The 15,506-nt window shown below is 41.8% G+C and overlaps 1 protein-coding gene across 1 annotated transcript in view; it reads right to left on the reverse strand.

The window, feature by feature from the left end:
* Positions 1–2,403: 2,403 nt before the first annotated feature.
* Positions 2,404–15,506, reverse strand: part of tbc1d1 (TBC1 (tre-2/USP6, BUB2, cdc16) domain family, member 1) — a gene marked incomplete in the record, with an annotated part of 51,522 nt that continues 38,419 nt past the window's right edge. The window contains 8 exon segments of the mRNA XM_042223412.1: positions 2,404–3,804; positions 3,902–4,078; positions 8,224–8,393; positions 9,402–9,561; positions 11,620–11,763; positions 11,947–12,047; positions 14,412–14,570; positions 15,289–15,450. Coding sequence (XP_042079346.1) covers positions 3,601–3,804; positions 3,902–4,078; positions 8,224–8,393; positions 9,402–9,561; positions 11,620–11,763; positions 11,947–12,047; positions 14,412–14,570; positions 15,289–15,450 — 1,277 coding nt within the window.

The following is a 15,506-nucleotide window of genomic DNA, read 5'->3' on the forward strand; positions in this document are numbered from 1 at the left end:
AGGCTCTTGGATGGCGGGAGTTCGCGTCAGGTTTTAAGGAGGATACAGGCATGTGGTGTAGCTGATCCTGCTGGGAAGGGCTGGGCACGGCCGGGCTGAGGCGGAGTGTGGACAAGTAAACAGATGCCAAGTCAAATAAAACTCTGCAATGGAACAGCTCTGGGCAGCAGGACACATTTAACACAAACACACACACTTTGTACACATTCAGTAGACTGTTTACACACAGCGTAGGCAGCGCAGCAGACGCGGGGTGATCCAGCTCCATCGCAGCTCGCTCAACCAGAGAAAATCTGTAAGCCGAGTTTCAACCACAGTCATGTGACAAATCATCTTTCCCCAACAGAGAAGAAGCTTGTTCCCTTTTCAGCCTGTAACATTAGGAGCTCTGACACAGCAGGTGCGACACACACAAACACACATGTGCACACACCACTGTTACAAAACCCCATAATTGCAACATAAGTAACCTCATTTATCAGGCGGTTCTGGTGGGCTGTGAGGTGTGGCCACGTAAGGAGCAGTCATGCTAATCAGTGACATTTACAGACGAAGGTGTGTCTGGCTTCTGGATGTTATGTAGAGAACATGACTCTCTTTGTTGCTGCTTCATGGAAATCTCCACTCAGCTGCAGTGTTTGGTTTGGATCAAGACATGAGCTGTGCCTTCACCCCACAGATCAGCGAAGCAGTTAACAGACAGTATTAGCAATTCTTCTGTTGATCCCTGAGGCTCAGGCAAAGTCTTTGTTCTCACATGGCCGGTCAGAGGTCATTTACAGAGCAGCACCACTTCTGGACCTGGAAGGCCTGGCCTTCTCAAATTCATGGTGTATTTGATTATGAGGGAGTAGCTGATGCAAACAGATGCCCTGCGCTCCAACTGAACGCCACTTATAGGGCCCAAAGGGCTCCACAAACAGAAAAAAGTCCAACATATTTTGGGAAAAAGAATAATTAGGTGTTTAAGTTTGACTGGGAAAGACATTTCTGAATGAGCTTCAACCACTTTTTAAATTATTATTATTAGGGTGACAAAAGTTAGAGCGGCAAAGCTGGGATGCTTTGTACAGGTGCAGAGGAGGGATAGTGGATATACTGGACGAGGATGCTAGGGATAGGGGCAGCTGAAGGTACATGTTTAACTGTATTTTTTATATTACTTATTAAAATAAAACATTATTTTATTAATATTTGAGGCAGAAAAAAAACAGCGCACTGACCTGTGGCTTTCTTCCATTTTTCAGTCCTTTGTTTGCAGCCATGTCATCTATTGCCAACATTAATTATTTATAATTTAATTTTGGGTGGTTTTTTTGGCCAAGCTCAAAAGTAATTAATACACTTCAGGATATGCCAGGATTGCTTTTAACACTTGGAAATCCGTTGATGTCAGTGACTGCCTGAAGTCTATAACTCAGGGACGTCATCAAAGACTGTTTTTCCTCCTTTGAGATATTCTGTCAGACTTCTACAGCAAAACTTTTGTAAAACACCTTGAATTAGAGCTGGAAGTCTGCATTTCAATCACACGCGGCCTGTTTCATTCAGTGTTCACTTTGGTGGTGTACACAGTTCACCAAACTATAAAAAAAAGTGTCTTATAGACCTACTAACTGTAATATGATCATTGCATAGCGTATCAAACTGTAGCTAATTTTTAATTCATTAACATCCCAACTTAAGCATGGTATATAGAAACGCACCATTTATGTGCTTCTTTTCTTTAAATTAAATAAGCACATTTTACTCTTGCACACAAATAACCTGTAGCGAACTCCATGAGTGACATTTCTGTGATTAAAAACACAAAATCAAACAAGCAAAAAAACCATCCAACAATGGCTCCAACCCGACCGGGTGGCTGATTAAGACATGCTTGGAGAGGCCCGTGAACAGGTTTAGGAATGGAAGGAGAAAAAGATCTCTCGGTGAAATCGTATAGTCCTCTTGCATTCTGCTTGACTAACAGAACAACCCAATCACAGAGGGCGAAAAACAAAACAAAAACTAAGCATGCATGTACACGCACTACAAAATATTTTGCAGAAATTCCGTTTTCTGTCTTTTGTCTGGGGTCTTGCTGTTGGTGTTTTGTTTTTTTTGGCTTTCCCATTTCATGTACCCACTCTCACACTATATGCAAACTAACAGGGTCACAACTTGCCCGAACACGCCGCTTCTCCAACCTCAGGAGGAGTTCCTGTTAACAAATACATGTCTGTGTTTTAAGTACGGTGTACAGCGCACGTCTATATACTGGAAACCTTATATTGGTATTCAAAAATGACTGACATGTTTAGACAGGAGGTGGAAGAATCTATACATCCGACACATGTTGGTCTGGAGTGCAACACACTCACTCACACACACACGCACAAAGAAAGCTGGCTTCAGACGTGCTGGAAGAATATGAAATGTATTTTAAAGTACAGAGTAGCAATAATCATAGTAAAACAGAACATGTGCAAAGAGAGTCAGGGGTAAAAGAAAAATATCTTTACAGTGTAAACCGACAGGTTTGTTGCAATCAGTGAGAACATTGACACGCAGTGACATTCAAACACTCACGTACAGGCACACCAAGCTGCAGCTCGGGCTGAAGAATTCAGTATGTTGCATACAGTAAATGATTTACGGGTGACAGATTGTCTCAACAGCAGAAGTTTTCCTCTTTAAAGTTAGCGTCTTTTGCCGTAATTTTGAGTAGCTCCTCAGTAAATGTGTGGACTTCCCCTCGCTGGAGCGGCACGGCTAAGCTTTCAGATTTTCCCCATCAATGCAGATGAATTGACATGTGTTTAAAGGTGAAACAACAGGATGTGAAATGAACTGGATTTATTGTGTTGCTTTTCCTGGAAGCTGCTGTAACTTAAATGAAGTTCAAGTTCAAATTGCGCAGGGCCAGGAAAGCCTAGGAAGAATCAAAAATAGTTCACCCCTGATCTCAGAATATGAGCACCATCATCATCATTTAGCCGATGTTATATTTAACCTTTGCATTACAAACCCCCCCAAAACATTTTGCTGTCGTTTATTTCTTCACCCATCCCTTCATCTCACCTCCTTCTTACAATCTCATTTTCTTTGGGAGGAACTTGTGTTTCTTAATTATTGTGATATTTGTAACAGTGCTCGGAATACTGCAGAGTGGAGTCTTTGTTCTACAAGCTTGCTGTACATTTTTTGCTGCATCCAAAAACAAAAACAAACTCCATTTATCACACACACACACACACACACACACACACACACACACACACACACACCACCACACACACACACACACACACAGGTGCAAAAGTATTTTAACAGCCGAGGCCCGGCGGTACAGTCAGCGCCATCTTTGGGGATTATTTATGTTTATTTATTAGAGCACAGGAAGAGAGTACTATCCTTCAACCTCAATCCCATTTCTGCCACTATTTCATCTGTCCTCTCATCATCATCATCATCATTATTATTAAAACATTCCAGAGGCGGCAGGATCGAGGCAGAGACTCATTAATCAACCCTCGCCAGCAGGTGAAGCAGCGAGTCCACAGTCCTGCTATCGTGCTGCTCTCTGCCCTCCAGCTTTGATGCTGCTGTGACTGTCTGTCAGACGGACAGTGAAGGAAGTGCCTGTCCGTCGGGGTTGGCGTTTATCCCGAGGTTGGAGAGGAGGCCCTGGAGGTGTGTGATGGTGTTCAGCAGCTGCTTCTTCTCCTCCTCCAGTGCAGAAACCTGCTCCTTCAGCTGCCCCTCTGCCTGGGCCAAAGCCTCCACTCGACTCTCCAGGTTGCACACTCGAGCGTGGGACACCTGGGTGAGAACAGCGAGGGAGCGGTGACCTAATGGAACAAAGAACGGGCAAAGGCAGCTTTTCTTCTTTTGTGCAAGCGTGCGTGTGTGTGTGTACCTGGAGCTCCTCGAGCAGGTCGAGGTTCTGCTGTCGCAGGCTCTGATTGGTCCTCTCCAGCTGCGCAGCTCGCTGGTGCTGGTTGAGGGTCGGGGGCGTGTCCAGCAGCTCATCCTGCAACACGTGGTACTCCACCTCATAGGCTTGGAGCTGCTTGGACACATCCATCTCACAAACCTGAAGCAGAGGCATTTAATAACTCTCAGCTGGGTGAACATTTGAACTGCTTGCAAACAGGAGAATCGCGTTTCCATCGTGTCATACCATTATAAAAGAATGTATGTGAAGAGGATATAAAAGGAATATGACCAGGTTAAAAGTGGGTTTAATTGTTATTTTTACTGATTTGATTGATCTAAAACTCTTGCTTTGGCTTTGTAACTATTTAACTATTTCGGTCGTTATTGCTAATTGTTCTCACCAAAGACAACATTTGGAGGCAGTAAACAAAAGCAGCCGCACAATCACACAATTCAACAAGACTTCAAACACATTCGGTTTAGAGCTGCTCATTAACTGAGATTTCTCATATATATCTATATATTTAAATAAAAAAAATAGTCTTTTGCTCACGTGTATTCCCTTTATTTCACTGAGGGCACTTTGTGTTTCTCAGCAAAATTACGTTATCATTACTCACAGCAATGGTGGTCAAAACTAGGAACAAAGCCTCGTGTGAAACTGGGGATGTTTACTCTACAATGTCAACACATTACACACACTGAGCAGGCTGCTGTTGTCCAGACCAAAGAATTTTTCACATTTCGGCATTACAAAACAATGAACTGACCTGGAGTCTCCACACATCCAGTATGTTCACTCCCACTTTTCTTTTTCTTTTTTCTCAGATGAAACTGTGAGTCATAACACATGTAACATATACATAATCCAATATGAAAAAGTGGCACTGGAGGGAAAGTACCGGCAAGTAAGCAGTTTGCTATCTCATAGAAATTATAAGATAAGCGCGTACCTTCTAAAGTATAGCTTACCATGAGTTATTAGCTCTGTGTCATCTGTGATAGCTAGGGATGGGTACCGGTATCGGTTCTGACATAAACTGTAGTAACCAGACCGAAAAGCAGCGCACATTTTGGTGCTTTATTTCGGTGCTTTTTTTTTTCCTAAGCTGTGTTACACTTCTAGCCAATCATTTTACTTTTCCGAGGATAGTAGGCGGGTCCAGGTACGTACGTTCTTTTAGAGCAGAGCTACAGATTAACAAGGAGAAGCGATCAAAAGTCTGGCTGTACTTCACAGCAAAATATGCAAACTCAGCAGCCTGCAACAAGTGCTTTAAGCTGATACTGTGATACTGTCAAAGGAGGTAACACCTCAAATCCGATGAAACACCTGGCGACGCATAGCGTTTTTTTTAAAAGCCAAGAAATGCGCCGTATTTGATAGCTTGCTGCGAGACCTCACACCGTGCACATCTACTGCGGGTGGGGTGCCTGTTATCGGACCAGGAACAACATCCCCCAAAAACCCGAAGAATAGAGTCCTGGCCCCTAGCCCTGCCAGTGTAGCAGAAATGATGAGGATGATGATGGCAGCAGCAGCCGTTCTTCTCTGCGTGAGTAGCTTAATGTTGTTCGTGTGTAATTTACGTTGAGTAGGCTAACCACGTTATTACATTAATGCATGTAAGGTGAACTAGCAAACATCATCATAGCTACATGCGGCTGTCTTCTTGTTTGATGGCAGATACTCCCTTCACCCTGGCCAAAAAGGCTAAAATGACCAAAGAAAAAGTGGAAAACAGTTAAACATGAGAGGTTTTTGGACAAAGTTTGTGTTTTTTTCCATTGATTAAGCACTGCTTCCAGCCAAGAGTGATGCCATATATATGCCCCATAGCTGCAGAAAAGGCTAACATTGTTATCTTTTTACAAAAAACAGCTGAACATGAGAGGTTTTTGGACCAATTTTATGTTCTCCATTCTTTAAGCACCGGTTTGGCACCGGTATCGGATAAAACCTAAACGATACCCATCCCTAGTGATAGCTGACAGCCACATTACCGCGCACCTTAATGGTTAACATTTTCTCATGGCAACCATAAATTACACTAAAAAGTGAAACCTGACCAAGACTATGAGATTTTACCCACTCGAGTCGATCAGCGTGAGAGGCCCATCTTACTGACGTGGTATTTTTCCAAATGGTGACGCATGAGGTAAAATTTACATAACTTCACACACACTCCACCCATCAGCTGCTCTCATCACTGTTGTAAAGGCAGGGTGTGGCTGGCCATGATAGCCTCTGTCACTCAAGCAGGATATCATTCTCCTTTGTCTCATTGTGAAGCCATTAAACTGTCTCCTTTAACTGCTGCGAGTTGTAAAACCATATCTCAAAATGAAACACATCTGTTCCGTGAACTTAGTAAAAATGTTTTAATAGTTTCGTGAGCTCATTTAGAGCAACAACAGACAAGAAAAGAACGTCCAGTTTTACAACAGCTAATCTGATGAGCTCGGTGCTGGTTATCGTGTAAACGATGTCTGGTATGAGTGTGAGTAAAGGCACAAAGTCGCCAAAATAAACTGCAGGAGGACCACCAGGAAATTTTTTATAACAAACCTCACAGCTGAACATGGAGGACATTTCAAAGACAAACAAAGGCAAACTGGCTAAAGCTAAAGCTATCCAGAGCTCAGAGCCAGCCACAAGCCAGCAGCCTCGGTATGAGCAACGGATCAAAGATGTTACGAGGAGAATTATGGAGATAAATGAAAACGTTTTTTTATTACATAAATCTTCTCCACCTCCTCAATCCAAAGTTTTATCTGTTAAAACTTTGGATTGAAGACGAGCTGATTTTTGCCATATGTCAAATATAGATCTTAGAAAGAAAACTGAAAGCTGCAAAAATCTGTAGCATTAGGTCCCACAGGAAGTAACAGGCGTTCCTCTGTTTTCACATACGAAGTTCAGATCATTTTAAATAGAATGTTTGTGTTATAAAGGCATCAAATTGTGCAAAAGATCAGTATTTTTGTCACACCAGTTGTTGTAGAATCAGCGTTTCTGCATTTTCAACTAGAGCAGGGCGATATGACCAAAAATATTTATCACGATATACATTTGAAAATTTGTGATAACGATATAACTGACACTAGACAAAATACTTTACAACTCCTCAACTTTATTAGTGCAAAAAATAAATAAATAAATAAAAACCACCCATGAATGTATTTTCACTTAAACAAGCAGCTGTTTTTTTATGTGCATTAAAGTTATATAAAAAATTAACAGTGCAAATGCAAAATCCTTGCTGACAGTTTAACCAAAAGGTATTTCCAGTGGAAATTGGCCGACATATCCTCAGCATAACCATGTATCCACAAAACTTAAAAAGAGGTTATACACATAATAGGGTAATATTATGTTGAAGCGCAGTACGTATCACTCCGCGAGGCTCCTGCCTACGATAGCCGTAATGCTCCGACAATCCATCAAGCGGTGCGGGTTCGTAGCTTAGCAAAGTCGTACTGAAACATTTGACCGATTTTCGAGCACCGTGTACGACATAAAATTGTTTCCAGGTCAGTAAACACAACCAGAATTCATACATAAGGCACACAGGATTATAAGGGGCACTGTCGATTTTCAGAAAAATCAAAGGATTGATTTTCCAAAAAACACGGTAATAACGACGGCCCGCTAGCATGCACTACCAAAAATAGTGCTTTGTTGTGTATCTGACGGACGAAAGCTAAACCAGTTCCACACCACTGAAGTTGCAGCATTTTTACAAACCAATTCTGGTTCATCCGTTTCATTTAACGATCAACTTTCGCTCTTCTCATTCTGCGTCGCCGCCATGTGCGTATGTAAACAAAGGCACTGCGCATGCGCCAGTATTACCGTGAACGGTATGATATAGCCCAGCCCTATTTTCAACCATAGAAAAGACCAAATATCAAGAGTCTGATAGAAAACACTGGAAAAAAAAAAGAAGTTACTTTTTATCGCTGACTAACATTTAGCTAGAATAGTTATGCATCACTCGCTCTTTAAAAGACAACTCTTTAAAATGAAAGTAAGGAATTCATAGAGAAAGTCTTTCTCACTGTCCTACATCCAACTAGTTGTTAGTTTTGTTTCAAACATGAAAATTAAAAATCACGCCAGACCAATTGTTCAGCAATGACTCAATTATCTCAATGGGACGATGGCTCATAACCTTTCTATAACTCCCAAAACTCCATACATAAGATCACACTGATAAAAAATAAATAAATAGATTTCTGTACTCCAGTGTTAAAATGAGTAGTTACACATTACTAAACAACTTTGTCTCCTTGTCTAACCTGGTTGATGGTTTTCTCCATCTGTACGAGGCCCAGGTTGGGTAGCATGGTCTTGATGAAATCCACAATAGACTCCAAGCTGTCGTGCTGCAGGATCAGAGGTTTGTGGCTCCCCAGCAGGCTTAGGGCCACCTTGAAGATGACCTCTGACCCCTGCAGGAACACCATATCTGACAGAGGACAAAAAGGAAGGATAAGTTACAGAGGCAAGCGGGGAAAAAACCCAGAAAACACAGGGAAAGGAGGCTAAAAAAGGCTCTAGCGTGACGGCACTCTTAAATTACATATTGTAAAAATCAATACTGACATGTGCTGACAGCAGAACTTACCCTGTTTAATGGCAACTTAAAGGCTCATTAATGGGAAGAATGATTTGACGTCAGCAGAAAACGTTTAAGCAAACATAAATGTAGGCCATTGTGAATCTGCAGAGCCAGAGAGCATTTGTGTGTGTATACTGTGAATACATCAGGGTGTGGTAAGGGTTAGGCAGGATTGCATGAGATCATACAGAAGATTAAGGAATGGCAGCAGAGGTGTGGGCCCCACAGATGATATCAAAGACCTGACAGTGCAAATGTGATGGCCGCTAAGCGCAACACACGCACGCTCGTGCACGTCAACACACACACAAATGAAGTGTTATGCTCAGATGAGCACAAGGAGCCAGTGAGTCTGGTTCAATGACTGAGTACTATGTAAGAAATTAGGCGTGAAAACAAAAGTGCGGAAGGAATGAGGTAGAGAGAAAGGCAACTGCAGAAAACATATACCCTCTGTGGGCGTGATGGCATTTACACAAATGAGGAAAAGGTCACTTAACAGATAAACAGTAACTGTAACTGAGTCTCAGTGTGCACATGACTCAACTGAATCCTTTACTTTGCCTGAAGTCCCTCCCCAACTCCTTCACCAAACTTTCAGGATTATAGTACTACTTATCTTCAATCAGTTACTAAAATTTCATTTAGCTCTGACAATTTCCTTTCAGCATTTTGGGTTCAAGATCTAATTAGATGAGATACCTAGGGAGTAGAGATAACTAAACATCACTGTAAACGCCCCGTCATCCTTTTTCCTGTCATGCGTCAATACTGCTGTGCTTCTATCAGGAAGAAGAAACAAGGCGGCGACCCACCAAATCCACTGTGCAGAAATAGAAAGCCTTCAAAGCTTACCAAAAACTCTGGCCACAAACCCGAGGGGAAAGTGTGAGGCGAAGACCGTGAGGAACCAGGGGGTGGCATATAAGCTGGGCCCGATCTCCTGCTGCTCCAAGTGGCTGTAAAGATCCCTGTGATAGTCATGAAGCAGCCGCGACAGCTGGTACATCTGGATCTGAGAGGAGCAACAGCACTTCGTTGTAAAGGTGTAACATGACTTTGTATGAGAGGCTTTTATTATTTCACACATGCTTTAAAAACTGGATCTGTTATACATGAACATTTGTAGGATTTTAATAGAGAGTATTCAGGAAGACAAACGTCTTGGTAAAAAATGGAAAGATTTTTTTTCCTTAAGTTTACGACGCAAACACAAGTTTAAGAATGGACCAATAACACGACACCTTATTATGAGGTCACCTCCTTGGCGGGTAAAACGAGGGCTTCCTGTGTGGTATGACAATTATTTTTTAAGCAATTTTTCACTTATCATTAATGAGCCACTCCGTTCATTCACCATAGCAAAGTATAGAGTATTGCACTAATGTGAATACTTTCCTAACTCCCTCATACAAAGTGCTGCGGTGAGGTCATATCAATTTGTCTTTCTACAGAGCAACTCCAACGTTATCCGTGGTAGATCACATCCACACCAAGTTTACTGAAGGTGCCTCATTTAAAGTGGTATAAGAAATAAGTTTTGATTAGATTAATGTTAAACTGGAATGCTGACAACAGTGACTCTTAAACTAGTCAGGGTACACTATGGGAAATGGCCTTTTTACCAGTGCTGGATTATGCAGATGTCATTTAAGTGTATGCTGCTGCCTCACTGTGTATTATCGTCACTTAACACTCAAAGAGAACAACACAGTTTATTTTTAAAACCATCTTTAATTAAATTTCACGTCATTTATGATCGGGTTAGCCATATGAGTGTTTGTACACAAGGATGGGAAAAACTTTTAAGCACCTCACAGAACTTTCAGGTTAGGCCCCAGCCATAAAGGCCAGTTGTTGACTGCTTGGCAACCACTATTCCTGGATGAAAATGAGGATGCAACCAGTTACATGAGGTTCCTTGCAAATACTATGAAATCAGTCACACAGACCTAGAACATAGAGATCCTGTGGCCACCACGGACCACAAGAGAAAAATGTGTCTACCTCAACCAGCTGGTGAGTAGCTGCTGGTTGAGGTGCCGCTGAGTGAAATTGGTCACAAAGAGCCACATGGCGCTGCCGTAAAAGCTTGTAATCACTTTGATTAACAGCAGATTTGGCACAGTTTGTGTGGAAGAACCAGACTCGCCAGGAATTCTTTCAGCTGCTCCCCTCTTGGGGTCACCACAGCAGACAACCTGCCTCATCCCGTCCTCATATTTGCTTTGACAATATAGAATTTCTCGTTTTGACCTCAAAAACCACAAAATGATTGATGAGTTATTATCTGGTTTTGTTCACTTTCATTCTAGCAGCAAAGTAAGATGAGGGATTGTTCACAAAAGGTGTGTATAACGTTCACAAAGTGGAAAGCTGTCAAGGACCTTTGGAATTTATTGATTAAGGATCACGAGCACCAAGATCGTAACAGCACTTCGTTCATATTCATAGTTTGAAGCTTGAGAAAAAGCAACAGTCCTGTGCAATATTATTGTGGAGTATGCCGCATGTTGGACTGGTGTTGGACTCCCTGAATTAGCTCACAAGCTTTTTATTGTTACGTGACCTGCGCTTGAATTCAGGAACAAAACACATGATGTTTAGCATGATAACAAGGTTGTTTAGCATTTAACCATAGTATGTAGCTCTTTTGGTTCTAGTTCTATCAAAAGATGAAATTCAATCCCACACTGGAATTCAAAACCAATGACGTAGTTATCTGTAACACGAGCACTATTTACCAACTGTGTGGCGAGTACTAATGCAACTAAATTCCAATGCCAAGCACTAAGACCATGTCTCAACCTCACCAACGCTCTAGAGGCTATTAATTCACTGTTTTTGTTTGAAAACGAAAACGTAAGCAGACGTGTCATCTAAAAACAAAAAAAGGGGAATAAGAAGCATCAAATTCCAGAAAATGTGAGTTAGTGACATTACTCAACTACGTAACCACTGGAACTGGAGGGCTTTGCTCATGTGATTCAAGTATTTAAGAAAGGGAAACATAATGTAGATTAAGTTGTTTGGGGACACTGACAAGAGAATATTGTGTGGGTGAACACTGTACCTGCAGGATAATCATGTCAGGCCTGTACTGTTTGCGGAGCCCAGCATCGTACATTAGAAATTTGAGCATGTCGAAGGCGTCTTCTTCCCCCATGTGTAAAAGCAGCACTCCAGCAATGAAGGACAGGCCCTGGCAGTATCCCACCTACAAAAACGACAACCACAAACTTGATGCCAACAACACAGGGGAGGGAAACTCTCTCAAGTCTAAAAGACAGGTAACAGCTGGCTTTTTTTTCTTCCTTTTTTCCCACTGAATATCAAAAGAAACATGCAGAATGAAAGAGGAGAAAGGCAGAAATAAAGCAAAAACAGAATTCAATGATACCTCAGGGTCAAGCAGTGAGTAGGCTTTCAGGATATTATAGAGAGACAGCTGTCCTGCCCCCAGCTGGGCTTGGAAATATGGATGTGTGGGAAAAGTACGACCTGGAAGAGAAGAGCGGAGCGGCATATTATCTCTCAGCAACGTCCGTAGTTTGCATTAAATATTATTTCAAACTAATGCACCAGATACGCAGTCGAAAACAACACTGACACAGCTTTAGAAGTGTAACATTTTCTTCTCATGGTTTATTTTAATTCGCTCTATTCTATTCAGCAGCATCTGGGTGTGTCCATGTTTTTGAACAAAGCATATACACTGCTGATCTTCGCTGTGGATGCAGAACTTCTCACTTTGCTGTTGACGTTAAAAAGGAGCTCAGTGCAGCTGCATGCACGTACTCTTTTGGAGCAAACACTCTTACAAACAGGTTCTTGAGAAGCGCACAGATGAACGCAGCTTTTTAAAGAGAACCGATCCCCGTGCTTCAGAGGCTTAACGTGTATTAGTGGATTGGACGTGTATGTTTCAAAAATGACAATAAGGAATGCACTCCATTTAAAAACAAAACAAAAAAGCACTCTAAGGAAGGACAGACTAGTAATTGGCAGGTGTGTGTCAGGGGACTGAGGACTTGATTTACAGTTAGTGATGTGAGGTTTTAGAGAACCGAATGAAAACCGTGTGAGTGTATATTAAAGGAATGTGCGTGGGGGATTTAAGCTGGTGAACATAATGTCATGACTCCTTCCCCTGCCTGGAGGAAAGTGTGTCTATTCTGCTACATAAAAAGGTGTGGGAATGCAATGTGTTACGCACCTACATTCTAACCAAAAAAATAAATTAATTCCTCTTTCGCTTGTTTATGTGAAGGAAATAGCCTTGAGCTGCCATAAATCTTCTACCTGCATTCTTTTTTTTGTAGCTCCAGTGTGACAAACACTGTGTTTATCACACTGCATATAACACCTTTATATTAGACCATGTATGCAAACCGCCAGTTTGTATGTGCACGCCGTTACAGCTGTCCCTGCCCTATTAGATGTAGAGTAAATAACATGAAAAACACAGGGTCAAAAGCAAAAACTGAGGGAGGGGAAGCACTACAGGGACAGATCTGTGGGTGGATGTGTCTATGTATATATATGTGGGTGTTATATGGGTGGGGTGTAGGTAGTGAGTGTATGTGGGTTTTTGGGTGGGAGGTGTTGGGAGCATTTAAGGGAGAAAGTGTTAAAATGAGGTTTGACAAATACAAAAGAATATATGCAGTTTATGTGGCGTTTGCTATGTACGTTTGACTTCTTGGTATCACGCAGAAGGAAATTTACATTTTCCACAGTACTTGTCAAAGAATGACCATAAACCAGTGGGAACAATGAGGTGTTTGGCTACGTGAATTTATAAACATCACACACGTCACACAAAGAGACTGACAAATTGATTATTTAAAAGCAACAGTTCTACTAAAATCTTATGTTTTCTTTTCCTTTATGCACTGTAGCTACAAAGTAGTGATTATGCTTGGTATGCATGCTGACTGAAGCGCCAAACAAAAGGATTAGAGAGGCTCCCGTGCTCACAATCAGCTGTTGCACCTATATTAAAGGTCATAGATGTACAGGGTATGACGACAAAGAATCAGACACTTTACTTTCTAAGTAAATATGGCTCTTAAACCATTAAAGGCATTCTCCTTATAGCCGTTCAGCTTGCTCCTGTTATGTTTGGCTCACTCTTCGAAAGTCTCATTCTGAACACCTGAAGGGGAAAATCTGTGATACACACTTTTGACAGTTGTGCTGCACGTTCAACCTGAGACGCCTCTGGGTCATTCCAGTAGAACTCGACACTGACTGTCTAAACACAAAAACACAAACGATGCTCCTGATTGGGCTTCAATGTTAAAGGATCAGTCCAAGGTCATGAGGAAACTGCCAGTGTGAATCTGCAAGTGGTCTAAGTGTGACTGTCAGGGAGTCATCCAAACGTTGCAAAACGGCATAAATAAGAACAGAAAAAAAGGCAATGAATCAAGTTTAGCTCAAGAGCTTTTTTGTTTTTAAATTACAGGTTCTTCAACAGGCAGCCTGCAGGCCAACGATCACCAGTGGTAATCAGGGGTTCAAATGGGATTAATAATGCGTTGGCAGTGTTTGTGGCATACATAGCATTTAGAGAAAATATATTATTTAAAGAAACAACCAACTTACATTTGGCTGTAAAAGAAAGTGTGTAGGCATTTTATGCATACAACGACTGCAATTAGACTAAAGTTATTAGACTTAACTGATGACATAAAATCTGTTTATTTATTTACTGTTTTGAATTAGACTGCGATTCGTAAAATATACACATTGTTAAAAATCACTTTTGTGACATTGACGACATGGGAAAGCGAATGTACCAGGCACATTTAGATAACCCACACGCAGTTTAACCCTGCATGTTAACCGTGGATGCATTACCCAGGTCGATGAGGATGGCATGTTGCTGTGAGGTGAGTTGTTTCAGCAGCTCTTTGTATGGAGTGTGATTAGAAGGGGGCCGGGAAGGGACTGTCTGTGTTAGCCGGTACTGTTCGGCGAGAAACTTCCAGATCTCTCCTCTGTGTTGCCTTGGGACACCTGCCAGACAACGATAAAGGAAGGAGAGGGTGATGAGGACAAACGTGGGACAGAACGCTACCATGTTGAGTGAAACGCGTCCGCAATGTCCAAAGGGATTTCTACCCTACTTGAGTTATTAACTATTTGTACATGCCTGTAGAACTTAGTAACAGAAGTTGTCTCCATCATAACTTTAATCTACTAATATCCCGAGCATCGTTCAATCACCGTTTGCCCGCTTCTTGCATGTAAAATTTACTCTCAGCTTCCTCTCAGATGGATTATCCAGCTTGTATCCCTAATTCACCAGGTTCTCAGACTGCTATTTGTTATATGGTGACCTTTCTGTGTGTAAATACGTGTGTTGGACTCGTTGTTCGAGGCCGTGTGCACAGTAGATAACCTTCCTGTCCACGCTGCAGAACATGCTGATACTAGAAAATGGACAGAACAAAAAGGCCTGATGATTAGAGACACGCACCAGAGATAAAAAATGTCAAAGGGAATAGACACCGAGTTCACTGTGCCCAAAAACAGTGAGTAGAATGCCTCATGGAATTCAGTCACCTTGCTTTTGCCACATTTTAAAAAACAGTTATGAAGATAAGTTACAGTTTTTGGAGCTTTGTGCGTTAAGGTTTGGTCAATATTTGAAAATCTCTGCTGATTTTAAGAAGAATAAACATTTACAGGAGGAACTGATATAGAGCATGTGTTTGTGGAGCCAAGTATGTACCTTGTGCAACTGCAGTATGTATGGTCTCGGCGTCAAATTTGACCTTTGCCCTCCCAGGAGTTCCTAGCATTTTCTCCCACACCAGCGTGACCTCCTTCAGACACGGAGTGATTTCTTCATAGTCCAACTTCAGGCGCTTGTTCTGCAGATCGTTCTCTGATGCTACAAACACAAACACACAAACAACGCATGTGAGAAAAAGCAACGACACTGTGCGT

Source organism: Haplochromis burtoni, unplaced genomic scaffold, assembly GCF_018398535.1.
Source record: "Haplochromis burtoni strain Fernald_Lab_line unplaced genomic scaffold, NCSU_Asbu1 Contig_110, whole genome shotgun sequence".
Lineage (NCBI taxonomy): Eukaryota > Metazoa > Chordata > Actinopteri > Cichliformes > Cichlidae > Haplochromis > Haplochromis burtoni.